The following is a 25,904-nucleotide window of genomic DNA, read 5'->3' as shown; positions in this document are numbered from 1 at the left end:
TCATTGCCACTATTGGATTAAATTTGTCTATGTCAAACTCAAGCTAAAAAAGTTAAATTATTTCTAAAATTGAGCGAAAATCAACTTATGAAAAGTTCGATTTAATTGGTCTCATGAATCAGACAATAACTCAATTTAGTTTAAATTTAAAATGTAATTTGATTTGAATTATGTCAAACAATTATTAAAATGTTGTCTTTTTGTTAATAAGTTATAAATTTAAGTCACGAATATAAGTTATGAATTCAAATTACAAATTGAACCAAACTTTGAACTCCAAACTTAAAGACTGAATCGAACTTGAACTATTATTAACTTTGAATTAATAATCTTGAGTCATCTTATATTTCATTTTAGTCGAACTGAAGTTAGAAGATATTTGAATCTGACTCAATTCATATCCATCCCTATTCTCATGTTTTGGTAATGTGAAACCAATAACATTTGTTTAGCGGAATATTTAGAAGAGGATGGAGATGGGAAGGTTCACAATGGTTTGGGAAGAAATTACAGGATTCAGTAAAATGACTTTGCTTCCCTTTCACATACCAGGTTTTCATTAATAGAATTAGATGATGAATGGATAAACAAATTTTTTAAATTTAAATGATGAAACAAACAGTTCCATCAAAGTTCGGGTGGGAAATCATCGTTCAGCTTATTCATTTGCATTATCTTTATCTATGCACAGTTTAGGACCCTTGCCAGGGCAGTATTTAGTACTTAAACCACATCATCGGATAAGTAAACACACCAAATCACTCGCCTTACAAAGGTACCTTGTTATTCAAAGTTAGGTGGTGTCAGTCTTGACCAAGTAAGAATTCAAATGTGCCACTGCCACAGAACACCTACAGTTTGGACACGATGAATAAATAATATTTCAAAGAGAGTACGAAGAAACCCTTTATAAGTCAACTTAAATTTCTACCGTCGGTTGCAATTACTCTTTTTTTTAATTTTTTGGTACTGGGGATAACGAAAACGTGGTCGTCGCTGCTGAATTCTCCACGTACAAAATTGAAAATAAGAAAGACGTGTTTTAATTGTTCTAATATCTTATAATATTATGAAGACAAACTTTTTGGGGCATTCCAAACTAGTTTAAACATGACATGAACTTTTGTCTTCCAACCACCAAGCACAATGCATACGAATTCAGTATTACCGGCGAGGTTAGAAGTAGCATTTGTCTTGTTTATTTTGTACACTCTAAAAGAATGAATAAAATTTAACATGATATATAGAGTTTGCTTTAAATTAACCTAAAAGAATTATGAATTCCCTTTAATTCTATTTATAAGTCAATTGTGACTTCATGTCCTCGTTCTCACTCAATGTTTTTATATTAAGACCAATAATTTCACTAATTTGTAATTTGACTAATTCAATTTGTCAATTTTAATCTAAACTATTATAATTGAATGAATGATTATGAAGTATTTAATTAACATTTTATAACATTATACCATTATTCCATTAATTAATACGAGTATTATCTATAAAACATTTTCAAATTTACCACTATAAAAGATTAGTATATCTTTAAATCTCTTTATTTATATTGATAATACAATGTATAACACTAAGGTAGAAATAATTCACAAATTTGCAGTGTGGAGAAAGTTTGATCTGGTTTACATTTTAAGTTTTAATATTGAATTTTAATTTTTTATAGTTTTTAAATTTTAATATTTAATAAAGTAATATATAAACTGTCAAATTTGATTGAAACAGTCTTTTTAGATTTAAAGAATTTTTTCCAGTTAACCAGCTTTTTATTGGGTTTCATCGATTTTTACTTAATCAACAATTAAATAAAAACTAGGCTGGATTAATTACTTGTTGAACCGGGTGATCAGACGGTCCAACCGGTTTTTTATTGCATTATTCTCGCTTCATTCATTTAAATTAATAGGTAACATGAATGAATGTAACTTGGTCGTGCAAATCTAGGAAAGAGGAGGTAAAAAAACAGGCGGCATCAATTATTAGATGAGAAGAAAAGGTATTCGAGATGGGAAACAAATAAAACACCGTATCAAATCTTTTCAAAGGCCCAGAGTTGCAGAAAATATAAAAAACAGGGAGATGAATCATCAAATATGCATTAAATAATGCATGGTTACATCGACATGAAATGGCCCCAACTATTTCTAAGAAGCTTCAGCTGACTTCCCATCACCTCCACGGCTTTACTAACCAGTATAAATTTCGCTGGAGGCTCTCCAAAAAATTTAAAGGTAAAAGAAAGCACAACAAGAGTACTTCAAAGTGCGACAGTTTTTTATAGTATCAAAGAATTCCTCAGCCATAATCGATATGGATATTAAGGGAGAGAAAATCAAAGGCTTTATGAAGCTTAAGATGGCCATAACCAAGCTGCAACGACGGCGTGAGGATGGTGAAGAGGAAAGTGCAGCAAATTTGCCAAACGATGTAAAGAAAGGTCATATTGCAGTTGTTGCAGTAAAGGGCGGAGAACCAAAGAGGTTCATTGTAGAGTTGGGAATTCTGAAGAACCCAAAATTCTTGAGTTTACTGAAGCTAGCCGAAGAAGAATATGGATTTTATCAGAAGGGTGTTCTTAAAATCCCTTGCCTACCTGAGGAACTGGAAGATGTTTTACATCATATGAAACATATAAAAGTCCGTACTTAATAGTACAGTTCCCTTGGAAAGAACTCATCTCTGCATATTACTTCTTTTCAAGCTAGCTCAATCCTTCAATTCAGTGCTCAATTATTTTTTCATGAGCACATCAGTTTAGATATCATTAGCAAGCAAAATGTATATCTGTTTGAGTGTGTTGTACTTCAGGATTTTCCTTTATCGATCATCACACATTATATACTGGCTTTGTTAATTAATTGTTACATATACTGTTTATCCAAATGAAGAACCGTTAGTTGTGTGCTTTCAATGAAGATGAGATCAATGAGTTAACTCAAGAATTATTTTACTTGATGGGTTAGCTGAGTTTTTCATCTCATCATAATTCTCGTATCAATAATCATTTTAAAAACCTGTTTAATTAAGGGAAAGCAGCTTAAACCGAGGTAGGTTTGAGACGTTGAAGAAACTTTACCCATATGAACGGTTTTAATGTAAATTAATTTTTATTTGGCTATCATCTCTGCAGCATAAAATGAATTAAATATTCAGAATATTGGCTGCATTTGAATTCATGTCAAGCATTCTTGACAGATAGATTCGGTCATTCAAACAAGAAAAAGATAACTGGTCTTCATCTTGTAGTATTGTCCAAATCTTAAATTCCATGTGATGAAATTGGTATACATTAGGTGTATTTGGGAAATGGATTTTTTTTTATTTTGACCTTTAGAAACCATTTGTGCTTTCGTGCACATTTGGATCTACTGATTACGTGAAAGGCTTTTCAGGTTAAAGTAATGAACAGCCAATATTGTCAGGATGCCCCATACCGTTGAAATCGAAGAACAGATATAAGGTGCAAGAGAAATGGCGGTGGATGAATAATCTCACATGTGAAGGTCCCACTTTTAATCAGTATTTTAGTCCATCCATCTGCGATATTGCTGCGTGTGTTCATACAGGCAAGAATTTAAGGAGATTTTGATAATTCAGAACGCGGACTGTGCAAGTTGAACGCGGATTTGTGTCAGTGAATTGAAGTGTTCCAATGATTAACAAGCAATACATAAACTTTTGTCCTTGAAGCTGGAAATTGGAAAAGGGAAGTAATATTTTTCCCAATCGAGATTTTTTAATATATTTTAAGAGATTCTCTTCCCCTTCTAACGAGTTCTTCTTTTCCCATCTTAATAAGTTTAGTCTTTTCCCACTTTAATTAGGGTTAAAAGAAAACCTGCTATAGTTCAGTTATATAAAAGACTCACCATAATAGAGTAAGTTTTTCAATGAAGATCAGTACAAGAATATTAAAACTCAGAAAAAGGAGTACTGAAACTGGTTTATTATTTTGTCAAACAGATCTGTTGAATTCGCCTCATCAAATGCATTTAATGGAGTTGCTGTAACAATGTACTGTGTGTGGCTTCTCATTGCTGACTTCTCAGAAATTTCATGTTGATCAGTGATTCCCATTTCATTCGCAACCCAGCATATGGCCTTCGATCTTTTTCAACTTTTATATGCATTTTCCCTATTTCCTGCTGAATCTTAGAAATTTCATGCCAATGGTCTTATTTTTTTAACTTCAACCATGCCATCAAAAACTAAAAAGTTCACATCCTTCATTACTTTCGAACCAAAATTTAAAAAAAAAAAGCAATAAAGAAGGGGCAGTGACAGCCCCCACGTTAACTGGCTGTATGGCAAAACATTAAGAGAGAGCACTGAGAAGTATTTATTTGTGATGACTCATGACGCTTGCAGCCAACTATGAATATAAATATACAGTGAGATTTCAGGTACAACTCATGTTCCCATTCAGATTCCAGACGTTGTTGAGCTACATCCTGCAACTTGAAACAACGGGCACCTCATATTATTATGGCATTTGGGTTGCAGCAGAAGAACAGTATAATTTTTCATATCTAGATTAAATTAAAAAGAAGAAAGCAAGAGTGGCCATTATAATACTTGAGTTTCTCTTCATTTCCTCTGTGTTACATATTATGAATGGTGTAAATATAGCTACGTTAAGCTGTCTCAGTATCAACCATACAGGAAAACCCCAGCTCTGATTGAGAGCCCACGTTAACAACTACGCACCGCTGCTCCTTTGTCCTGCAGGACGCTACAGGAGATAATAATGCTTTGTCTGGGGCCTGGAAAGGGTACAAGCTTCCGTTCATCACCTCTAATTTTTTATCTTGCTACCAAGAATTAATCAAATGGCCCATCTAAACTCACGTTCATACAATAATGTTGTGAGTGAATAGTTTGAAAATTTAGAATGTGGATTTTTTATAGATATGTAACAAGGACAGAAAGGATATGCCAGGGGCTACAAGTGTACGGATTGCTGTTGATGAACAAGAACAGATATTTAAAAAAAAAAAGTGACAACATTGTTGTATAAAAAATCACTTATAATTACCAAGAAAAATATTCTAAAAATATCAAAATTGTCCTAAGAAATAAAACACTCTCTTTAGTGATAAATTTCATTTTTAAGTGATTAAACCTAAGGAAAAAACGACAATAAATAAAATAAACGCGAAGATCAAGCATTTAAGCATTATATTTAGTGGGGTATTAAAAAATTGTATATATATGAAGAATAAAGGAATAATTAACATGGTAGAGAAAAAACTATATTGGTTTCCTCTCAATGCTTGGAACGAATGTTTTACATTAACTAAAGTTTGTATTTATACAAGTTTATAAGTAGATTCAACAGTACAAATCTATATATGTTTTTTTAGATGGACAGTTAAGGATTTGCCTTATATTAGTGAGAATCTTAATACAACTCTATTTTCCTTTTAGGTCTATTTGCTCTTTTGGCATTGAGGTAATGAGGTATTCTAAAAACTTCAAATATGATTATTTGGTATATTCCTTTTTGCTTCTACTCAAGTTAGCTTGCGGATTATTTGTTGAGTCTCACACGAACTTGATTTTAGACAAGATGTGACAAAAGGGACTCTTTGCCTGTAATTGATATTATTTTCTCCCAAATGTTATTCCACCGAAACCATGCAACTTGATTAGATAACACATCAAGCACGTACCTCAATTTCCTTACAAAGGTACACCGATCGACAATAATTCAGAATTCAATAGTACAGCACACTGCACTGACAGTTTGAACACATTAAACAAATATTTCAACTCAAACCCACGTTAAGAAACCTTCCTTAGTCAATCTAACATAATTGTTTGTCGGTTGCAACTACTAATTTAGGTAGTTTGGATGATGAAAAATATATATATTGGTCTTTCTACCCAGCAGGCGTTATGTAATTTTATATAATACTAAAATTGAAAGATGCAAAATTCTTTTGTGTTCGCATAAAAATGAAAAACTTACACAGTGAAAAAGGCAGAAAGCGAGGAAGTAGAAGAAGAAACACCCTTTATTAAGACAGAAAAGAGGTAGTGAAGATGGGAAACAAATGAAACTGTAAACCGTGTTCTTGAAGGCCCACTATTTGCATAAAAACAGGAGAGATGAACTATTAAGCATTGCATTAAATAATCCATGGCTGCATTGGCCCCATTCTTCTAATTTCTATGAAGCTTCACCTTATTTCCTAGCTATCTCCCTTACTAACTTGTATAAATTTCATTCTATCTTCTCTCCAAAAAATTAAAGTTTCACAGAATCTATTTCTTTGTCATATAGATACAATGGATGTGAAAGAAGAGAGAATTAAAGGCTTAATGAAGCTGAAGGTGCTCATAACCAAGCTGCAACGACGCTGTTTGTTCTCAACATCGAGAGCTGGAGCTTATCTCGACCCAGTGGATGAAAATGAAGAAGAGGGATCAGGTGGAACAGTGAAGAAAGGTCATTTTGCAGTTGTTGCAGTAAAGGGTGAAAAGCCAAAGAGGTTCATTTTTGAGTTGGGTTATCTGAATGACCCGAAATTCATTAAGCTGCTGGAGCAAGCTCAAGAAGAATTTGGATTTGAGCAAAAGGGTGTTCTTGCAGTGCCTTGCCAACCTGAAGAACTACAGGATATTGTAAATTCTTCAAGAAATAGAAGAGCCAGTGCTGAATGGTAGATTTTAATTTAATGGAGTTTTATATTTAGCTTTAGCTTTGGATCACTTATATATTGACAAATGTGTATATGTCTGTGTTATTTTACTGAAGAATTCAATTAAACAGTTTAAATCTACCTCCATAAATTAAGCATCTCTGCAACAGGCTTGGTGTTCTTTCAGTCATTATCAGATCTTAGGCCGCCATGCATACAAGACAAAAGTAGCATTTTATCATTTTTTTTTCCCTTATTTTTACAAACATTTCTGATCTCTCTCTCTCTCTCTCTCGACGTTATAAGAAGTAATAATAATGGTGATAAATGTTCTTACTAAATGATTGTAATTAAATTTTTCTTATATGTTCAGCAACTCCATCGTCTATCCTATTTCTCAAGCAATTCAAGAGACTGCTTATAACAAATTTATTTTTTTGGGCCTATTGAATATCACAAAGCTCCTTCAGTCCTGTCTTTAGACGACAAAACTCTGTTAAAGTTCATAAGACAAAGTTGTGCATGTGTTTTGCTTTTGGATGATTATGAAAATGAAATCAAGATTATAACTTTATCAAAATAGAATTCAAAGTCACTAAAATTGATAGAGTACGAAAATTTTCAAAGTAAAAGAATTGAATTCAAATCTTTATTACATTTGTGAAACTTTGAAAAATATTACTTTTGAAATGAAATTAATGGAGAAATCAAATCTTTGATTAACGATTGGTATTTTAATAATGAAAGTGAAATGTATGTTACTTTGTTTAAAAAATTACTATATATTACTCTCAACTTCAATATTATACTTATAAAGTGATAACTCTCTCTTCTTTTATTTATGATTTCTTAAATTCATCATTAAGACGATGAACAATTTAATTCTAAAAAAAGTAATATTATATAAATATATTTTTAAATATATAATTAGATAGATAAATAATATGTTATTGTATGATTAAATGATTTTAATTATATTATAATATATTATTTATATACTCAATTATATATTCAAAAGCCTATGTATATAGTTTTACCTTTATGAAAATTGCACAAGACATTGGAAACAACTGCTATTTTTTTTCATATGTATACACAGCAGCAATTACTCATAAGATGGTTAAAAAAGGACTGTCGATTTTTTTAGTGTTTGGAGAGGGTTTGGCCCAAATCATTATGGGGTCATCGAACTATAGGATTTTCCTTCAAGTATTTGGAGCAATTATAAGGAATAAAAAAATTTAAAAAACCTTTGTATAACATTATAAGGTAATTTCGTAAAATTGATAGAGTATTAAAATTTTTTAAAAAAGATCTAAATTTATATTTATGAAATCTTAACTTATTTAGTATAATAATTGCGTATAAATTTAATTTTTTATAACTAATATATATATATTTTTTCAGTAGAGTAAGAGAGATAAGGTCAAGTTAGAGGAAAGTAAAATGGATACGGCTTTGGAATATGCCTCTCAAGTGCTTTGAAATTGGTACTCTTCCTCATGCCAACGAATTCATTCATCACACAGATATTGCTATGTAAAAGACCACTTCTTTCACAAGAAGAATGAGATTTTAAGTGATTAAAGGGGATGAAAGATCTATGAAGACTTCTGTGTTCTTTTGCGAAATATATAGATCAATAGTGCTTTAGGGCTTAGATGTGTTCAACAACATTAAACAAGGGCACACAAGGCACAAAATAATAATAATAATTTTTCAAGGTATTTGAGATTTTTTTTTTTTTTGTGTAACGAGAAAACTTTACCTGAGTTTGATTGTTCATTTAAAATTAAACTGATTAGCCCAAGTAGATGAAATCTTGGGTCAGTCTAGCCCTACAACCATCGTATCAGATAATTCAAGAGTTTGATATTAATATATCTTAAACCCAAGCCCTCTCACTCGGGAATTCCAACTACTTTGTCATTCAAACTGCCTCTCGAACGTGACATCCTTAATATTGTTACTAAACCCTTTAAGTGGTCTGAAAGTATGACCCTACACTGCAGTGCAGCCTGCATACCAAAGATGTAAGCTGGCACTGACACGGAGTCATGAACAATAATATCATGCATTGAACATCAAGAGGATTTAGCTTGAAGTTGAATACACACTCAAATATCCCAAAAAAATACTAGTAGTGTATAGCTCATTTCCTTCAACAAATTCCAGTAGATGCTCTTAATAGGTTTGTTTCAACAATCAGGCAACCGTGTCATTTTCTTCTCAGATTTGATTGAGGAAAAAAGACATGACTCCTTGGATTTAACCAAGTATCACCCCATACCCTCCTATATATGCAACCATAGAAAGAATTACATGGTATCTACAGGTTGTCACCAAGCAAAATTGAAGTAAATCTTGCCTGTATAAGCGTGTTGGCGTTATTTCACCTCAGAGCAATTATTTGGACCCACTGGCTCTCTCAAGCAATTAGTTATTGCCATTACAGCAGCTTCAATAGATGCATCTTCTCCCTGTTTCATCCATGACACAATATAAATCTCCCATCTAATAAATTCTGCATTAACCGGCTGCAACAACCTTTTGAAGAAAATAAAGTTCTCCAGGCAGCAAAGAAACTTCACCTTCTCTTTCCAGTAGAACATGTTCCCATATTTCCCAGCCAAGCGGCTCCAGAAGCTACGTGGAACATCAATATCAACAGAAGCCCCGACATTGAAATTTAATATATTGCCTGGTCAAAGAAACCTGCAACTGTAAGTCCTCCATGGCTGAGCCAGAGTAGTCAAAAAAGGATAGCATGTCTGCCTTTCTTACCAAAGGTAGGATCAGCGACAAAGACAATAGTTCGATCATCCACTTGCCAAAATTCTTTAATTGCCAGCCCTACAAAGCATTTAAACAAACAACTTAAATAATTCTATCAATAATTGGGAATGCAGACCAATTCAAATTTTGAAAAAGGATAGCAAAAGTTCTGTAAAGATAAATATACCAAACTCTCAGGTCACAAGGGCTCAAAATATAAAGCAGACCTGGTGTATCAGGATAATTTTGAGCTAAAACTCTTAACTTGAATCCGGTATCCTTTTCAAGATCAGCAATCTCCTGAGCAAGTCTTCTCTCCTGCGAAGTGGCCATACCAGGTTCAGCAATTTAGCCTATTTTTCTTCAATTAATCTCAAGTTCGAACAGATATAATATGCAATAAAAAAGTCACTGAGTGTTGTCTGCATACAAATTTGATTTGATTCTAGGACACCATCAATTCCTTGCTTGGCGAAAATTAAAAGAAATATGCAAATTTTGTGGCTAATACATGTACGAGTACGACTGATGTGAACCAACTGTATCACTAACTAAGATACAACCTCGGGCCATTTACGTATTCAGTGTTTTGAACTATGCCAGAACTACTGAAAAATGTAATCTGTTGACTATAAATCATAAACCAAATTAATTACATGGTAACATGGATAAACAACTTTCAATTATATTTAGTCAACTGACAAATTTAACTTACCACAAACTGTATCAATCCTTTCCATTTTGAGCACTGGACTTACAGTAACAACTGAGCTCAAAATACTAAAACTTCTGTACAACCGTCTTTATGTCAAATATACAACTGTTGTAAGTACATTAACTCATCCACTCTTCGAGTTCCTTCAATATCTTAACCAATCAACCAGACTCAATGCTTAAGCATTGGCACAAGTTTTATGAACATATGGGATTCTTAAGTACAAAGAATCCAATATGCCTAAGAAGCCATCCTCTTAGTCTTACACTTGTAACTAGTATAAATTAACCTAAAAAACTTAAACAACCAGAGGGAAACCAACAAGAAGGTAAGTGACAATGAAAAGCATATTGACAAAGACACTAGCAATGTATATCTACAAACATAAATGGACAACAACATGAAAAGAGAGGAAACAGTTAATAAAAAAAGTGCCTCTATCTGAAAATCTTTGATTCAGACTTCAGCATATTCTACTTGATTTGGTTCAGTAATACAGTATTACCATTTACCTCCAATAAGATGCATACTTAGTAGACAAATAAAGTTCCATACACCCAGCAAGCTCGTAGAGCTTGTCAAAAGTAAATAAATAATTCAAATCAGAAATGAGACAAAGCAACCAGACCTGCCCGTCGGATAGGAAGCCAGCCACATCAATCACAGGAGTGAAGACTTCAGGAAGCAATTCTGGCTTGTTAACCCCAACTTTTGCCTCTGAAATTCCAACTCCTACAATGTTCGTTTATTCTATTTTCAGTTTGTCGTATTATATATCCAGGGGACAAAGAGAAAAAAAATAGCAATATCAATATAGATCGACTAATTAAGATGAAGAAATTAAAATATACCGAAACCAGAACAAATGTTAGGAACGCATAAACGGCATAAAACCCATGGTTTTTTTCTCACGGTATTTGAAGTTAACAATTTACAGTCGATAACCCACGTATATCAAATGAGCAGAACAATAAAACGAAAATAACTTTTTTTTTTCCAAATTTAATCCATATTAACCACCCCAAGAAAATGTAAATTCTTGGCAAAGATTCTGGAGAAGACAAAAACTACTTGCCTGTAAGAGATAAACCAAGCGAAAGAGCCACAGAGAGGGAGAAGCTCAAAGATTTGGAGTGAAAGTTTGCGACCGAGTTGCTAAATTTGGTCGTTTTAAGTTTTGAAGAGATTGGCAAAGACAAATTAGATGATGCTTTGATGGGTGATGCTGTAAACACAGAACATGAAGTGGTTCTAAGAGTTAGAGGAGAACAAGGAAGTTGCACAAACGCCATTATTTCCCTTTCTTCTGGGGCCGTATAACTAATACATGAAAGTGAGTTTCACTTTTTTTTTTTTTTCCTATTCTTAATTTCAAATTCTGGATAAGATGACACGTTTTGTGTACCAGGAAGTGCCAAGAAATGCAAACTCTTGCATCAATACAACATTTTCAGGAAGACTAATTTGATGTTTCTATATTTATGCAATCTAGTTAGACCATGGAGTTTTGTGAGAATCTCATTTAAGTGTATTGTTAAATATTACTAATTTCCTTCCTTCGTGATTACCTGACAATAAACAAAAATATTTGCCAGTCAAAATGCAGAAAGACGCATGTCATACTTAGAGAAAATTTTCATCTGTATCACTCGAAGTTCGATTTCAATTCGATTCCGCCGCATATTTTTGAACAGATAAAATTCTCGAGCAAAATCAACAAACAAGGTAATCTTTCGTACGAGGCATATTGTTGAAACACTTTCCTACAAGTCAAGCAAGTATCAGCAAAAGGAGAACAGCTCAGATGCCTTCAACTCACAAGAAAATCCACATTCCAGTGTCAAGGAATCAAATTTTCTGCGTCTATAGACTCCTTGACAGAAATATTATTCCATCTTGTACTCTCAGTTTTATCAAAATAAGATTCATCTTTCAGAAATACTTATCTTTTATTGGAATCTCAAAAAATCTAAACCATGAATAGAGCATCCAACTCTATCAACTCAGTTTAACTATTACTAATGGCATAAGATGGACACCTTGCTCACCAAAATCATTAGAAACAGTAACAAATAAAAGATCCTGATATTAATTAATAAGCTTTCAACCCAGCTGAATGTGGCTCAGAAGATGGGCGAAAGGGGAGAAAGAAGTTAAAAACACAAACTTGTCTTCGGCATACAGTCTCATTGTTTGAAATACCAATAACAAAAGTTGAAAAAGCCTAAGCGAAATAGACAGGCCAGTCGTGAGAATAAAAATCTCGGAGCTCTTTGTCCTGCTGGTTCCACTGGAAGCCAAAAGAGAAAGAAAAAAAGATATTATGAGAATACAGATTTTCCACTAGGCATAAAAAAGAGCAAACTATAAGGATATAAAATTCAAGAAATTTTAGCATCAAAGATGTAATATAACATAAGATAATAATTTCAAACCCAACCCAATAGTCATCAATGCCTACTAAAAGAACTTATTAAAAGCAAAAAATAATGATTTTTCCGAGTTCAGAGAGAAGATAAAGGGATATGAAATGACTCGTACTTCTTTCAAATGCGAAGACAAGACATTCATTTTTTATCTGAGAATTACAAGAAAATTTTAATTCAAAAACCAGGAGAAGAGAGAAGCTCAAGATTATTTTCAGGAGTGTTAAGATGTAATTAGAAGTTCTATTGGCAAAGAAAGAGACAATATATTGCGAGGTGTATTGAAGTTTTATGAAGTGCAGGCGAGAAATAGGTTTAAAAAGACATGAAATTTCTTTTTTCTCAGTTTAAATTTTTAACTTCTTGGTTAGACCAAGCTCTGGTAGGCAAGAGATTTACAGACATATCTGAATTGATTAGGTATGACTTGCCAAGGTGTGGGTGGACTTTACATAAAACATTTTTATTACATGTTTTTATTAAAGATCATGATCTTTTTTTATTTTAAATTTCTACAAGAACTAATTAGTTTCAACTTTTAGTGATAGACAAGAAAGTTTAAAAAAAAAAAAAATAGGTAGGTTGACAGAAAGAAATCAAATATGATACTAAACCAATTGTTTCTGTTAATAACGAAAAGAACTTTTCATATCTTGCTACAGCTTCCAAATTTCTCTCTCTCCTTTTTTTTTAATTTTTACAAACTACTTGTTATCACATCCAGCAACTTCCCATAAATAGTTATATTGTAAAAAATTCCTAAGCTTCTATTTTGTCTTGGTTTCTAAATTTGAAATTTTCTATTATTCTCTAATTAAAAGTTAAACATGCCATTACCGTCCTTTGAAAGAAATTAGACATTGTTATCACCTAGCTTTAAAAGAAATTTACATATGATTACCACATTCTTCTGTCTACTTTCAAAACTTGGAACATTTCATAAATTCCTGTTCCAGAGATTTCCCAACCACATTCTCCCTTCTTTTTCTTTATTTTTTCCCTTCTTTTAATTTTTTTTTTTCATGTGGGCTGTGCTAATGGACTTTGATAACTACTGGGCTGCATCAATAAAACTAGCTTAAGAGGTGTTACAGGAGAAGTCAATCAACTTACCAGAAATTTATAAGGCTGATTCTTTTCCTTGGCTTTCTTCCAGTGGTACTGCTCAAACAGCATTGCCTTGTCATGCCAACTGCCAATTTAAGTATTTCAGTAGCACAAGAAAATGAATAATTAGCTCTTACTCCAACAGCAGGAGAAGAAACAGGAAACAGAGGAAGATGCAAGAACATTGAAACACATATTCTAACAGGACAAAAGCAGCAAAAGCAAAGCACAATCATCATGCCACACAGAATATAAACAATTAAGTGCTTGCACACAGAGAATCTAAAGAATAAGAATAAAGCAGAACTGAAAAACAAATAATCTTACAAGCCATAGTAACAAAATGCAGAAACAATATACACAAAAGAACTCATAATTGGACACATGTAATCATAGAAAATATTAAAATGTAAAAACTCTATGACCAGGCATTGGCTCAATTATGTCTAGAATAATGTAAGTGCCTTTCTTGAATTCAGCAATTCCATCACTTTGAAAGCCACATCTAAAGTATTAGTTAAGCACTCTCAGATCTCCAGCACGGATTCATTTTTAGAGAAATTCTGTGATAATACTACCACATTTCAAGCATCACCAAAGACAAGCTTCTATTAACAAAAGTTTAGCATTTTACTGATGCTAAATAAAATCCCAGGAAGCTAAAGACCAAATGAGGGGTACCATAAATAAATGATGTAAAGAATCCATGCCCATCAGTTCTTGATATTTTTAAAACTCACTCTTTTAAGCTTATGCCTGACACATGCCAAGATGCTGAAAATAAATTCAGTATGTCATATAAGAAGCCAGCTTTCTCTTTGAAATGTTAAGAAAATAGAATTGACATGCAACACAAAAATCTCAATCGCCTATCACTTTTCCCTGGAATGAATATATGAGATGCCACAAAATCCATGTCATTAGAAACTAATTCAAGAAATAAATAACATATAAATTAGACAAAATCATAATTCCTTCTATTCAAAAGATAAAATTCATTGAAGGTAGGGTCTCCACTTATTTACCAAGGGCAAAGAATTCACCCTTAATTATAAAGCTCAGGAAAGGTCACTGAAATTATTCACGATTGAGAAACAGCACACCCATTAAGTTAATCAAACGCAATGAAAATAATGGGAATTACAGATCATATGCTCTGATCTATATCACTCAAACGAAACCCCACAATTAAACTCAACCCCTAAACAAAACAAGAGCCATTAAACAAATAATCCTTACATGTAAGCTAGCCAAACAAAGGCCAAGATTAAATAAATGAAAAATCAACGATCAAATAGAATTGATTGGGATAACCAGTAATATTTTAGAAAGGAAATAGGCATATAAAGAGAGTGAAGAAGAAGAATATACTTGTATTGATTGGAAAGCTGCCATATGTAAGGACTGTTCCAAGTGCAAACAGAGAAACCAAGGGCTCCGAGCCATATATTGACGAATCGATCCGGGTCGGAGTGCGGGACACCGGGGTCACCCCTGTATGCTTTTCCAAAGTACTTCTCCATTTTCTCACTACCAGCTGCGTTTGTGTCGCTCTCTCTTCTGCATCGACCTTTATCGGCTTAGCCAGAGATAAAAAACACATTGCCCCCCTATTATTTTCGAAATTCATAAATTTCAGGTAACTGTCGACTTTTATCGCAAACCCCCACATTTTGTTAAAGACACCATTTTTGTTAAAGACACAACGGTAATATTGTTTTCCATTCCCCTTTTTTAATTTTAATTTTTCTTTGTATCCCTCATTTTCCCTTTCTCCACCGTCTGGTCTCCTCCCTAACACAAAATTTTAGATTTGCAAAGCCTCTTATAGGTAGACTTGGCATTTTGTGTTTTCAAATTGAGTTTGTATCATATTTTTTTGGGTTTAAGTTAAAAGATACATTTAAATCAATTCGAATTAGAATCATGTCAAAAATACTCAATCTAAATATAACTCAAATTATGAACGGATTGATGTGATATGATCCGAATTAACCTATTTAAGAAATAGATAGTGTTATATCAAAACATGACTCATTTCAACATAAAACTAAGGTAAATTCAAATCGAATGGAGCCAAAAAATGAGTTGACTTGAGTACAATTTAAATTTATTGTAACGTTTGAGTTGAATTTGAATTGATCAAAAATATTATCAAGGAAACAACGATAAAATAAATAGTATTATTAAGGATATAAATAATGTTATTAACAGAATAAATATAAATATCGACGAGATTAATAATATTATTGAAAATGATTCGAGTTGGGATAGATAGTAGACTAAGTTAAAGAGTTCACCAAGTTTATGTTGTAAATTATTGAAATGAGTGAGAATAACAAACTTTTCAATTTCATGGATGAACTCCAAAATTGGGTGAAATAAGAAATGCAAGGACATATGGCATAAATATGGTCAAATCTATGAGCATTTTGGCTATTTATGATTAAAAAAAAAGTTGTGTGCACATGGTTGCATTGTGTGAATGCATCTGAACTAAGTTATTTGTCTATAGACATTCAATACCCTAATTTGTCCTTGTTCGAATTAGTTATTAATAGTTTAAATATATTATTGAAATATGTAATATGTGTAGTCATTGTCTTTACTCTTGTTTGGTATTTAAACCAACATTTTTCTTCAAGTCACTGATTTGATGTTCTTCATGTTTAGGTACTGATTTTAGTGCTATCTATTGGGTATTTATGTGATAGATGTTTGTTTCTTTTATTCATCTTGTAGGTTAGTTTAATTGATCGGATCATGAGATTAATATTATTGGAGCTTGAAAAAGATTTCAAGGCTAGGGGTGGAAAGAGATTTCAATCACAAAGTTAAGGAGGGGTGTCGGTGTAAGTGTAACAAGACAACTATAAAAAAATAAAGATTAATAATTGGAGGTTCGAATCAATAATGAGAAAAAAAACTTCTTTATATTAATGAGGTATGAAATGACAAAGATTGATAAATATAATGGGAATATTTGATTAGAGTAATTGATAAGTTTATTATGAGATTGATTAAAATGATATTATTTTGAGAATGCTTAAAATAATATCGTTTTAATTATTCTAAAATAATATTGTTTCAATTAATAATTTATTATTAACTCAATATTTGCTTAGATCAAAATACCATCCACCATTTCCTTAGCTCGGATGTAATAGATATGAACCTAACCCATAGATCAAGCTCGATCCAAGCTGAGACCTGAGCCAGATCCAGGTCAGCTCGGATCCAGCTCCAGTATCAAAGAGTTAAAGTGATATTTTTTGAAAGAAATATCCTTAACTGTTATAAACTAAAAATACAAGGATGAGAAAGATATCTCGCGCTAGATACGTACGATGCCATTTTCGCATCTACGCATCTAGCCCACGATACTTGGCCCATAGTCATGCTTGGATGCTCCCAGCTGTAGCGCGTACAAAATCACATGTACTCGCGCATGTGGCCATGACGAGATTTTTGCTGTGATTGGGCAAATAAATTTATAAATAAACCTTAGGAGGTCGCTTCTTCGGCCTCACGCAACACCCAATTTTTCACTTTCTCTCGATCCACTTCCTTCTTTTTATGGTGTGATAAGGGTTTTTCAGTTTCACAAAATTCCCTCTATATCCCCTTAAACCCTTTACTCAGAAACTCTCCGTTCATTTCTTTTAGGGTTTTCTTCGTTTAAAAGGAAAAAGAATTCTGCTATTAGTTCCATGTTCTGTTTCCTTTTCAATTTGAAGAATCTTTTCTGTGTTCTTGAATTGCAATTCAGCCTCTGAGGGATTTTTGTTTGTTTTGAGTTACTATTCTTTCGTTTTATTTCAGCTGTTACAGTTGCAAGATTTTCAAGATTTAGAGTATTCTAGGGTTTGGCGGAATCTTGTTCGGTTCTTTTATTCTGTTTTTTTAGCTGAGAAAACGTAGGAGAGGGGGATTCAAAGCGGTTGTTTTAATGGGCGTGTAATGGTTTAAGTTGGGGTTTTTGCGAGGACGAGTGCATTGTCATTGGGATTAATGATGAGAGAGTTGAGATAAAACCCTAATTTTGATTATGAGGTTTTGAATATGAGCCATGTAGGTGGAGAGAGCCACAAAAACAGTAAACCAAGTGCTACGTTATCATCAAGAGCTGGAGCTGAAGATTATGGTCGAGCAATTGCAAGAATCGCGGCGGCACAAATATGTGGAAGCGTTGGATTTGAAGGCTGCAAAGATTCGGCTTTGGATGCCCTTGCAGACTTTGCTATCAGATTCATTCGTGACTTAGGTAAAAACTCTAGTGTTCATGCTAACTTAGCCGGTAGAACTCAATGCAATTTATTCGATACAATTTGTGGATTAGAAGAATTAGGAGCTGTAAATGGGTTTTTTGGCGCGTCAGAGATTGGTCAATGTCTTGTAGGGTCAGGCATTGTAAGGGAAATAATTCAGTTTGTGGAGTCTAATGAGGAAGTCCCTTTTGCGCATCCAATCCCACAGTTTCCTGTTGTTAGGAGTAGGAGATTGATACCGAGTTTTGAACAAGTGGGCGAAACACCGCCAGGTAAACATATTCCATCTTGGTTGCCGGCTTTTCCTGATCCTCATACCTACATTCATACACCTATGTGGAATGAGAGGAAATCTGATCCTCGTGCTGATAAGATTGAGCAAGCAAGGCAGAGGACGAAGGCAGAGATGGCTTTGTTGAGTTTGCAACAGAGGTTGGTGTCGAGTGTTGAATCAGGACCTTCAACCTCTGGGAAGCCAAATTCTGAGGTGGATGATTCAGAAGAAGCTGGAAGTAATCCATATCTTGCTAAGCCCTTGCAATCCAAAGAGAAAGATGTTTCCCCAGTGGTTTTGCCTGCTAAGCTAAAAAGTGAACTGTCCAGGGGGAATACTTTTTCTGTGATGGATGCATTTGGTCCTGCCATTGAAGCAGTGAAAGGTAGTGTGCTTTCTGATGATGGAGATGGTGATAGGAAGAGTCTTCCTGACAAGCGGCCTGCTGTTCATTTTAAATTTAGAAGTGGAAAGAAATTTCTGGGTGAATTTCTGGATACAAGTCTTCAGAAGAAGGGTGGCGGAAGAAGTGCACCATTTGGGCGGGATGATGAGAAGGATGACAAGAAGAGAAGAGCTGAGTATATTCTTAGACAATCTATAGAAAACCCCCAAGAACTCACTCAGCTGTAACATAGTTTGTGACTGGTATGTTTGGTAGAAATCTTCTTAGTTTAGAAATTGGTGCCAGAAGTGATGGGCTATGGTTGCTCTTAAGCTAGAGGCATACTATTGCTCTGGCATTGATATTAAGGGAACTCTATTTGGATTCCCTTGGCATCCCACTCTAACAGTTGTCATAGGTATCTGAGTGTTTGTTATTACGCTTCTCCGGCTGCAGTGTAGACCGATTCTTTGAAAATCAAAGGTTTTGCTCTTTTCACCACCTGATGTTGTAATTTTTCGGTGACCTTTGATAGTAGTATGGATATAATTCAACTCTGTGCTTTCTGATACTCACAACTATTATATCTTTTTGATATGTGTGATGGATGGATATACCAAGCAATTCTTTTAAGCTGTAAGTGTTTATAAATTGACCATTAGTTTCATTTGGCAACTTTTGCTCCTAATATTTTAAGGGTCCAAAATGAACAAAGAATAAGGCATTTATCATGCTACAAAAAAATTATTTTGAAAAAAGATTAAGCGAATATTGAAAGTAGCAAAACCTTGCTATATGTCAGATCATGAAGCCCTGATAAGGTAGGCAAGATTTGTCTCAAAGTTATATTGGAGCCATCTGTGATGCTGGTAATGGGGCTGGGAAATGGATTGCATAAGTGGACATTGACCTGACAGAACAATTATTTTTGAGATTTGTTGTTGTGTTTTGTTTGCTCAGGTCTCATTACTATGATTGACAAGGTTAAAACTTGGTGACAGGTATTGGGGTAATTTTGTATGTAATCATCTGTTCGTGTAGTTTCAGTCATTTGGAAAGCAGAAATACCACGTAAATTTGTCTCACATTATGCTCTTTCTCAGTTTGCAGTTCAGATTTTATTCTATTGTCTTTAGTTGAGGACAGGGCTGGCATTTAGCAAGTGTTTGTTGCCATTAAATGTCCCTTAGGTGAAAATGACTGCTGAAGTAGGCTGTCTTGTGGATGAATTTTCTTTTTTTTTTTATTATTTAAGTTTGACACTGTTGAATGATATAAAACTGGAGATGATAATTGAAAAAGTTCTTGCTGCGAAAATGCATGCATGCATGTAACTAATATCTAAAATCTCCTCTGCTAGCAAGTTTATTATTATTGATTCGATGCAGGAATGAAGAGCCAGCATCAATTGCACTTTCCAATTGTCTTTCTTATCCATTTGTTGATCTAATAATTGCCTGGTAGAAACTACACATGGATTCTTGAACACAACATAAATGGCATAATATTGGACCGCTAGCAGTGTAGTGCATCTAGATGTTGATTTCACAATTTGAGCCCTTCAAAAAAGTTATTTCTTATCCACAAATTCTGGAGTTTAGGATTAGCAGGAAATATCCAAGGGGCCGCCCGGCTCGCACAGAAAGAACCTGGCCTCTGAGGGCAGGGACTACAATTTTGCAGGTTGCATTAGGGTCTTATGAATTGAGTCGATATGACCCAAGAAAAAATAAATATAGCAAAAAATTATATAATATGACAAGTCCGCCTGCAAAGTTTTGAATGTACTGAATCACTGCAAACCTGAAAATTTAAGTTTAAAATCCAAATGCTATACGTAATAGTGTACTGTCCAGAAGAAAATTATGATCAGAAGTTGCCAACCAGCTGAGAGCATAGAAACCAAAAAAGCCTAAGCATTTTAGTGCAGTTTAAGCTGTTTGTCCATTCAATGTATTTCACTCATTGGGCTTGAAGGTGATTACTTTCTAAACAGGTTTCCAGTAATTTTCCAGCAAAAAGAAGATACTTTGAAATTTTGCCACAAAATGGGAAACTGCTAAACAAATGCAAAGTTCAGATATATGTCAAGATATCTGATAGTTTCAATTGTTTATCCTCTGCTTCATCTTTTCAACTACAAGTTTCTGAAAAATAAAGCACTCCTTAAATCTCTGGAAAATTTCTTAAATCCGAATGAAACCACCTCAATGCTTCAGCTTTAAATTCAAATCTGTAAGAAAAACTTTCCCACGATGATTGAAGATCATGTATTCCAAGCTGCCTGGTAAAGAAACCATCCTGCATTTAAGGGCGCAGAGATCCTCAAGTCATTGATTGAAATAATGCTTCTACAAAAACTTACAAAAATTCACAAGAGCTGTCATTTTACAATTCTGACTGCCAAGTTAAATAAATAGAAAAGACAGAAAATTAAAGGGATTCTTTAGAACATAAAGCCCATAAAAATCAATAATTCCCACAAAACCCTTCATGCCAACATCAAACTATTGCTCACTTCAGAATATTAAAATTAAAGGATGGCAACTTAGTTATTTGACTTACATTTGCAACAGTAATTTATAGCCATCAATCCATTTTAATTTTTAATTTAATATTTTAAAAAGTTACTAAGGCGGCACAGTATCTTCAACTTTCCTCTCAAATTTATTGGTTGAAATTTTGGTCAACAAAAAATTAGTGTCACAAAATTAAGTTACTATAACTTGAACCATAATCAGATCAGGGCCAAAATGGAGCCTAAAGAGAGCTTAATATTTGCTACCTTACACATCCAGAATCTTCTTTTTTGAACATTAAATCAATGCAACTGTAAACTAAATTTAATAATATATAAAAAGGAGACATGTGGCTAGCATATGGAAAACTAACAAAGTGCACAAAAAAGACGTCACTAGCTGGTGGCAAGAGGAGATCTATAGCGAGCAGGCTATGAAGTTCATACAAGAGCTATGCAAAAAAACAAAGAGGTATCCAAAAATAAGGGCAGTAGCCTCATTTCAAAACAACAGGTTTGCTTATGAAGAGATAAAGAGTGATCTATTTGATGCTGTCGAAGTGTTACATACATAGAAAAGATAAACCCAAAACTATACATAAAACTTCTAGGGCATCCCAGTCTTTTGCAAATGTCTGTGATTTGTTCCTATATCTGGAGACACACTCAAATCTGTCAATACAAGGTACACATATCCACATCCAGATGGGCAATATGCATCCTTGACAGGAATTAATAAAAAGATAATATTAATGGACCATCAATCTGCTGGTACAAGGTAGAGGCAATAAGTTAGCTAGTTTTTGCTCCATAGGAAATAGTTTCTCATATGTTTCATAATAATTAAGAACAACCATCTCAGTATGAAAAAATAGGACGTTCCTATTCCAGTTGCTAGGGATCTCGATATCATAATGTCACTACTGCATATCTTGAAGTGCTATGGTAGTGCTTACAACAGTCTCTCAATGGTATCAATACTGAAACAACAAGTGAAATAATTCCAAAGAGAACGTACTCCACCATGTATAATATGCATGAGTAACACAATGAAGAAACTCAACTAAAAGGATGCATTTCAAAATTTAATTCAAGGACTAGTTCCTGGTATTATGAGAAACTGAATTGAATCTAGAATGTGCAATGGAAAGAGACAACAGCATGAACAAACTCCATAAAAGGATGTACTTCAGATCTCAAAACTGCAAAAAGGCTCTGAAGCTCACAACTTGAACAAGCACAGATCAGATAACAGTACAATTCTTCAATATCAATCCTCTAACCTAATTTTCTAATGACAGAATGCATTAAGAAATTTGATTCCACTGCCCTAAAATTTCAAAAATAAAAAATCAACTGTAAGAATCTAAACCAACATACCTATTATCATCAGAATCGGGATGAATTGACAGAAACTTCCCCGGCACCGTTAGTGCTGCCCACATACACAACAATAACCCTAGAAGCAACTCAATCACCACCTATATTCCCAAAAGATTAAAATTAAAAAACTAAATAATCAATATGACACAATAACACCAGAAACGCATCAACAGATTATAAAACCCCCTAAAATAAAATCAACAACACTGACATTGAAAGGAGGTCCAGAGAACTCCTCTTCCATAATTTTTAGCAAACCCCTATCTGAAACCAGATCAAACGAGAATAAAGCAATCAGAAAAAAGAATCAGAGAGAGATAGATGGATGTTTAGTAATAAGTATAAAGATTACATTGAACGGTTGAATAAGCCGCGTGAGCGAGAATTAAAACTCCAAGTACACCGAAAAAGAAGCCTAAACTCATTGCTTCAACTCTCTGATCAATGAATTTGCAAAGATTGGTTGGTTTAATCCGTCGATTGATACACCGAAGCCAGAGATCGTGCTGGTATTTCACTAGACTGGACCAAAGCAGATCAGTTTGTTCTTGCTCGTTTGCTTCTTTGAAAACGGCGTCGCATAAGTTTATCATTAATTTTTTTAAGAAACTAGAGGTTACGCCTTTTTTTGGTACCACACTACAGAGCCCCTATGCTGACACTGGCTGATTGTGCATTATACAGTAGAGATAGAGAGATACAATGACAGCTCTAATATTAAATTATGTGAATCTTTAAAAAATTACATCTCAAAAATTAATTATTAAAAATTAATTATTAAGATTAAAGAGATTAAAATCATATAAACCTTCACTAAAAACTCATATTTTTTAATATAAGATTTTAAATTTCTTACTTTATATTTGGGTCCTAATACATGTGACACTGAAAAAAAGCCCTTATCTGTATGCTTAAAAACTAATTTCTTTATAACAATATAGTCCTAATTCTACTAAAACAATGAAAGAAGCCTTAAAAATTAATTCCTCTTACATCACATACATATTGTTTTTTCACAACAGCAGCAACAAAGAAATCAAATGAAATAACTTTGCTGTTTTCAACCATATAACAATGACATAGCCATCTTAATGGAGTACTTTTATCCTTCTTATTTTCCTCTTGGTAAAAATTGATCCTAAGATGAAAACCTAAGTTCCATTTATCAAGAAAAGGTAGTTTGAAAATCCACAGGATGACAAAGTCTGCAATCACTGTTTCCTTATATTTGGAATGTCACCGGTAGAGAATGGACTTTTTATACTTAAAAAGTCTAGAAAGAGGAAGGACTTAACTTTTCTGGGCTTGGAGATTAATGCAAGGGTATTATGCTCACTTTTAGTTTTCTATTTATCCCAGCTGCTTCCTCAAGTTTAAGTTCATCGTTTCTTAACACTCAATTATTTAGCTTGTAAGACGTCGTCTAGATTCTGTTCATGAATCAGGCATAAAAAATGGGTATGAACTGTTGCCTTTTATCATTTTACTGAAGTTATGCATCCAGGGCAAAATATAGTTTGCAAGACTAACTGGACTTCTATATTAGGTTCAGTGTAACCAGAGTTTGTTAGTGCCTCTTCATTGCAACAAATGGTTTATCAACATTTCGTTCAACAGTTTCTATATTCCCCAGGAAAGTTAATTCTTGTCTCATTACAGGTAAAAACTTCCTTCATTCTTTATTATCCGCCTCTGTTAAGTAGTTCTAATTCTTTTTTATGTGCTCATAATGAAAACTACCTAGATCTTTCTGAATTAATTAAATTGTGTTAATTAATGCATCACAAAAATTTAATACACTTTACAGACCATCATTGTCACCATCATAACAACACAACCCAATTGTCACTGATTTGCTTCTCAGGCTACAATATCACCATTCTTTAGTGGACATTACCATCACTTGTTAACATTGCAGCATCACTTAATTGTTACCTATCTTCAATGCTTCCTGACTTCCATCTCAGTCTCCTACACAATTGCCACTGCTGCTTCTATTGTCACCTTCATCACCACTATAAGAAACAGCCAAGTATGGACAATTTTTAATTACGCTGGAAATAATACTTGTGAGTTCTCAAAGTTATTGGAAACTAAAAAGAAAGTACTTTCAAGTAAATGTCCTGCCAGAACAGCTTTCAATTTCTCAGTTTAAGTGAGGCTAAAGCCTGAAAGTTGGTCAGCAGTATCAATCTAATAACAATTCAGCATTAATTTTATGAGTATATTATTTGTAAGTGAACTTACTCTTGCTTTTTGGAGGCATGCAGTTTCCAAACATCGATTTCAATAGACCAGAACGTAGATGGAGAATGCTGCGAAGATCATTAGTTGAAGCAGTGGCAGATCTCAGATATGAGGAGAAGGTACACTTTCATTGTGGACTGCTCTTTCAAATGATCTAATTCTAACTCTGGATTAGTCATCAAATTTCTGCAAATTTTTGTGATAACATATTGATTTTGGGTTGGAATATGTAACTGTTAAAAGGTTAGATCCCAATTTTGCTCAGGTTATTTACTGATAGGTTTGCATTTGCTAGGTGTTTTTGCAATCTGACATAGAAGAAGTTGCTACGAGGATAAAAGAACAATTTTTAAAATTTGGCTGAGGTAAATTTTCTCTTATGCTAGACCACTGTGATACAAAATTTAATCAAGTAGCATGGCTTGAGGAGAACCCATCAGATTGGGAACAACATGTTATAGATTGTGGAGACCCAATGTACAGATTAATGCTTCTACATTGTCCAGAGTTAGATCAAGTGAGTAATTGGGCCTAAAGCTAATTAATATCCATCAAATGGGCTAATCTGTGCCTCTTGAAGATTATTAGCTGAGAGATTCAATGTTGAGTCCAAAAGATGCAGCCTTTTTGGAGGCAAGTTTTTCTCCCAATCCATCTTTTCTTTTATCATTAGGGTATTAGAAATTGTCTTGCATTAAGCTTAAACCAACTGACTAGGAGTTTTTGTGGGCATTGGAAATAAAGCAGGCATGAAGTGTTACTTTTCGTAAACATTCTTCACATCATTTCCCAAGCATCGGAAGCAATAAGACAGACAATTGAAGATGATATACTTTGACCAACTGTAAGGCTTTGATGGACGAACAATGCATATGAAGGTCAAGATAAAGTTGGATGCAGGTTCAAAAGAGAGTAAAACGAGTAACAAATCACTTTGTTAAAATTATCTTGACAAAGTTACCCAGCTGTTCTAAAAGGAAAGTAAAAAATGACCTAAAATTTATAAAGGTTACTGCCTTTCAGCATTTTGTGAGGTGTGTATTGTTTAAATTTTTGCTAGATAGTTACTTCAAGTGGAATTCAAAGGTCCCCAAAAAACAAGTGGCCCTTCATGTCTATGAGTGGACGGCACCACTTACCGGGTTTGTCA

The 25,904-nt window shown here is 33.7% G+C and overlaps 6 protein-coding genes across 8 annotated transcripts; 3 read left to right on the top strand and 3 right to left on the bottom strand.

Moving 5' to 3' along the window:
- The first annotated feature begins 2,054 nt into the window (after window positions 1–2,054).
- LOC123195943 (auxin-induced protein 6B-like) lies at window positions 2,055–2,876 on the top strand. Its single transcript, XM_044609817.1, has one exon. The coding sequence runs from the start codon at window positions 2,323–2,325 to the stop codon at window positions 2,659–2,661; it is 339 nt and encodes a 112-aa protein (XP_044465752.1). The 5' UTR covers window positions 2,055–2,322; the 3' UTR covers window positions 2,662–2,876.
- Window positions 2,877–6,194: 3,318 nt separating this feature from the next.
- LOC123195331 (auxin-induced protein 6B-like) lies at window positions 6,195–6,797 on the top strand. The gene has a single exon (XM_044609026.1). It carries the CDS (start codon window positions 6,304–6,306, stop codon window positions 6,679–6,681), a length of 378 nt encoding a protein of 125 aa, XP_044464961.1. The 5' UTR covers window positions 6,195–6,303; the 3' UTR covers window positions 6,682–6,797.
- Window positions 6,798–8,714: 1,917 nt separating this feature from the next.
- Window positions 8,715–12,069, bottom strand: LOC123223688 (thylakoid lumenal 15.0 kDa protein 2, chloroplastic). 2 transcript variants are annotated; one of them, XM_044647016.1, is made up of 7 exons: window positions 11,222–12,069; window positions 10,775–10,878; window positions 9,659–9,749; window positions 9,441–9,509; window positions 9,248–9,357; window positions 9,025–9,136; window positions 8,715–8,950 (listed from the first exon to the last, which is right to left on the bottom strand). In XM_044647016.1, exons 1-6 carry the CDS (start codon window positions 11,436–11,438, stop codon window positions 9,044–9,046), a joined length of 684 nt encoding a protein of 227 aa, XP_044502951.1. In that variant the 5' UTR covers window positions 11,439–12,069; the 3' UTR covers window positions 8,715–8,950; window positions 9,025–9,043. The 2 variants fall into 2 exon arrangements, with proteins under 2 accessions (XP_044502951.1, XP_044502942.1); XM_044647007.1 differs by having other exon boundaries at window positions 8,715–9,136.
- Window positions 12,070–12,211: 142 nt separating this feature from the next.
- On the bottom strand, window positions 12,212–15,303 carry LOC123223700. Its single transcript, XM_044647028.1, has 3 exons — window positions 15,051–15,303; window positions 13,686–13,764; window positions 12,212–12,436 (listed from the first exon to the last, which is right to left on the bottom strand). Exons 1-3 carry the CDS (start codon window positions 15,200–15,202, stop codon window positions 12,371–12,373), a joined length of 297 nt encoding a protein of 98 aa, XP_044502963.1. The 5' UTR covers window positions 15,203–15,303; the 3' UTR covers window positions 12,212–12,370.
- Window positions 15,304–17,182: 1,879 nt separating this feature from the next.
- Window positions 17,183–19,184, top strand: LOC123213991 (transcription initiation factor TFIID subunit 8-like). The gene has a single exon (XM_044633695.1). The coding sequence runs from the start codon at window positions 17,742–17,744 to the stop codon at window positions 18,852–18,854; it is 1,113 nt and encodes a 370-aa protein (XP_044489630.1). The 5' UTR covers window positions 17,183–17,741; the 3' UTR covers window positions 18,855–19,184.
- A 1,322-nt stretch (window positions 19,185–20,506) lies between these two features.
- LOC123213003 (membrane magnesium transporter-like) lies at window positions 20,507–23,164 on the bottom strand. 2 transcript variants are annotated; one of them, XM_044632317.1, is made up of 4 exons: window positions 22,860–23,164; window positions 22,719–22,771; window positions 22,505–22,605; window positions 20,507–20,966 (listed from the first exon to the last, which is right to left on the bottom strand). In XM_044632317.1, the coding sequence occupies exons 1-4, from the start codon at window positions 23,098–23,100 to the stop codon at window positions 20,873–20,875; spliced, it is 489 nt and encodes a 162-aa protein (XP_044488252.1). In that variant the 5' UTR covers window positions 23,101–23,164; the 3' UTR covers window positions 20,507–20,872. The 2 variants fall into 2 exon arrangements, with proteins under 2 accessions (XP_044488252.1, XP_044488243.1); XM_044632308.1 differs by having other exon boundaries at window positions 20,507–20,907; window positions 22,860–23,150.
- Window positions 23,165–25,904: the final 2,740 nt, after the last annotated feature.

The sequence above is a fragment of the Mangifera indica genome, chromosome 1, assembly GCF_011075055.1.
Source record: "Mangifera indica cultivar Alphonso chromosome 1, CATAS_Mindica_2.1, whole genome shotgun sequence".
Lineage (NCBI taxonomy): Eukaryota > Viridiplantae > Streptophyta > Magnoliopsida > Sapindales > Anacardiaceae > Mangifera > Mangifera indica.
The sequence above is the reverse complement of the archived record's forward strand: the minus strand, read 5'-3'. Positions and strand labels throughout refer to the sequence as shown.

Excerpts from the sequence above, each read along its gene's own strand:
- LOC123195331 (XM_044609026.1), top strand. The coding sequence starts at position 6,304 with ATGGATGTGAAAGAAGAGAGAATTAAAGGCTTAATGAAGCTGAAGGTG.
- LOC123195943 (XM_044609817.1), top strand. The coding sequence starts at position 2,323 with ATGGATATTAAGGGAGAGAAAATCAAAGGCTTTATGAAGCTTAAGATG.
- LOC123213003 (XM_044632317.1), bottom strand. The coding sequence starts at position 23,100 with ATGATAAACTTATGCGACGCCGTTTTCAAAGAAGCAAACGAGCAAGAA. Across the intron at positions 22,772-22,859 it reads GGCTTATTCAACCGTTCAAT|ATAGGGGTTTGCTAAAAATT; the intron begins GTAATCTTTATA and ends ATCTGGTTTCAG. Across the intron at positions 20,967-22,504 it reads CCCGATTCTGATGATAATAG|TTTTTGTAGAAGCATTATTT; the intron begins GTATGTTGGTTT and ends AATTTTTGTAAG.
- LOC123223688 (XM_044647007.1), bottom strand. The coding sequence starts at position 11,438 with ATGGCGTTTGTGCAACTTCCTTGTTCTCCTCTAACTCTTAGAACCACT. Across the intron at positions 9,750-10,774 it reads GCTTCCTATCCGACGGGCAG|GAGAGAAGACTTGCTCAGGA; the intron begins GTCTGGTTGCTT and ends GCCACTTCGCAG. Across the intron at positions 9,137-9,247 it reads TGTTCTACTGGAAAGAGAAG|GGAGAAGATGCATCTATTGA; the intron begins GTGAAGTTTCTT and ends TGGATGAAACAG.
- LOC123213991 (XM_044633695.1), top strand. The coding sequence starts at position 17,742 with ATGAGCCATGTAGGTGGAGAGAGCCACAAAAACAGTAAACCAAGTGCT.
- LOC123223700 (XM_044647028.1), bottom strand. The coding sequence starts at position 15,202 with ATGGAGAAGTACTTTGGAAAAGCATACAGGGGTGACCCCGGTGTCCCG. Across the intron at positions 13,765-15,050 it reads CAGCTTTCCAATCAATACAA|TTGGCATGACAAGGCAATGC; the intron begins GTATATTCTTCT and ends TTAAATTGGCAG. Across the intron at positions 12,437-13,685 it reads ATCAGCCTTATAAATTTCTG|TGGAACCAGCAGGACAAAGA; the intron begins GTAAGTTGATTG and ends TTTGGCTTCCAG.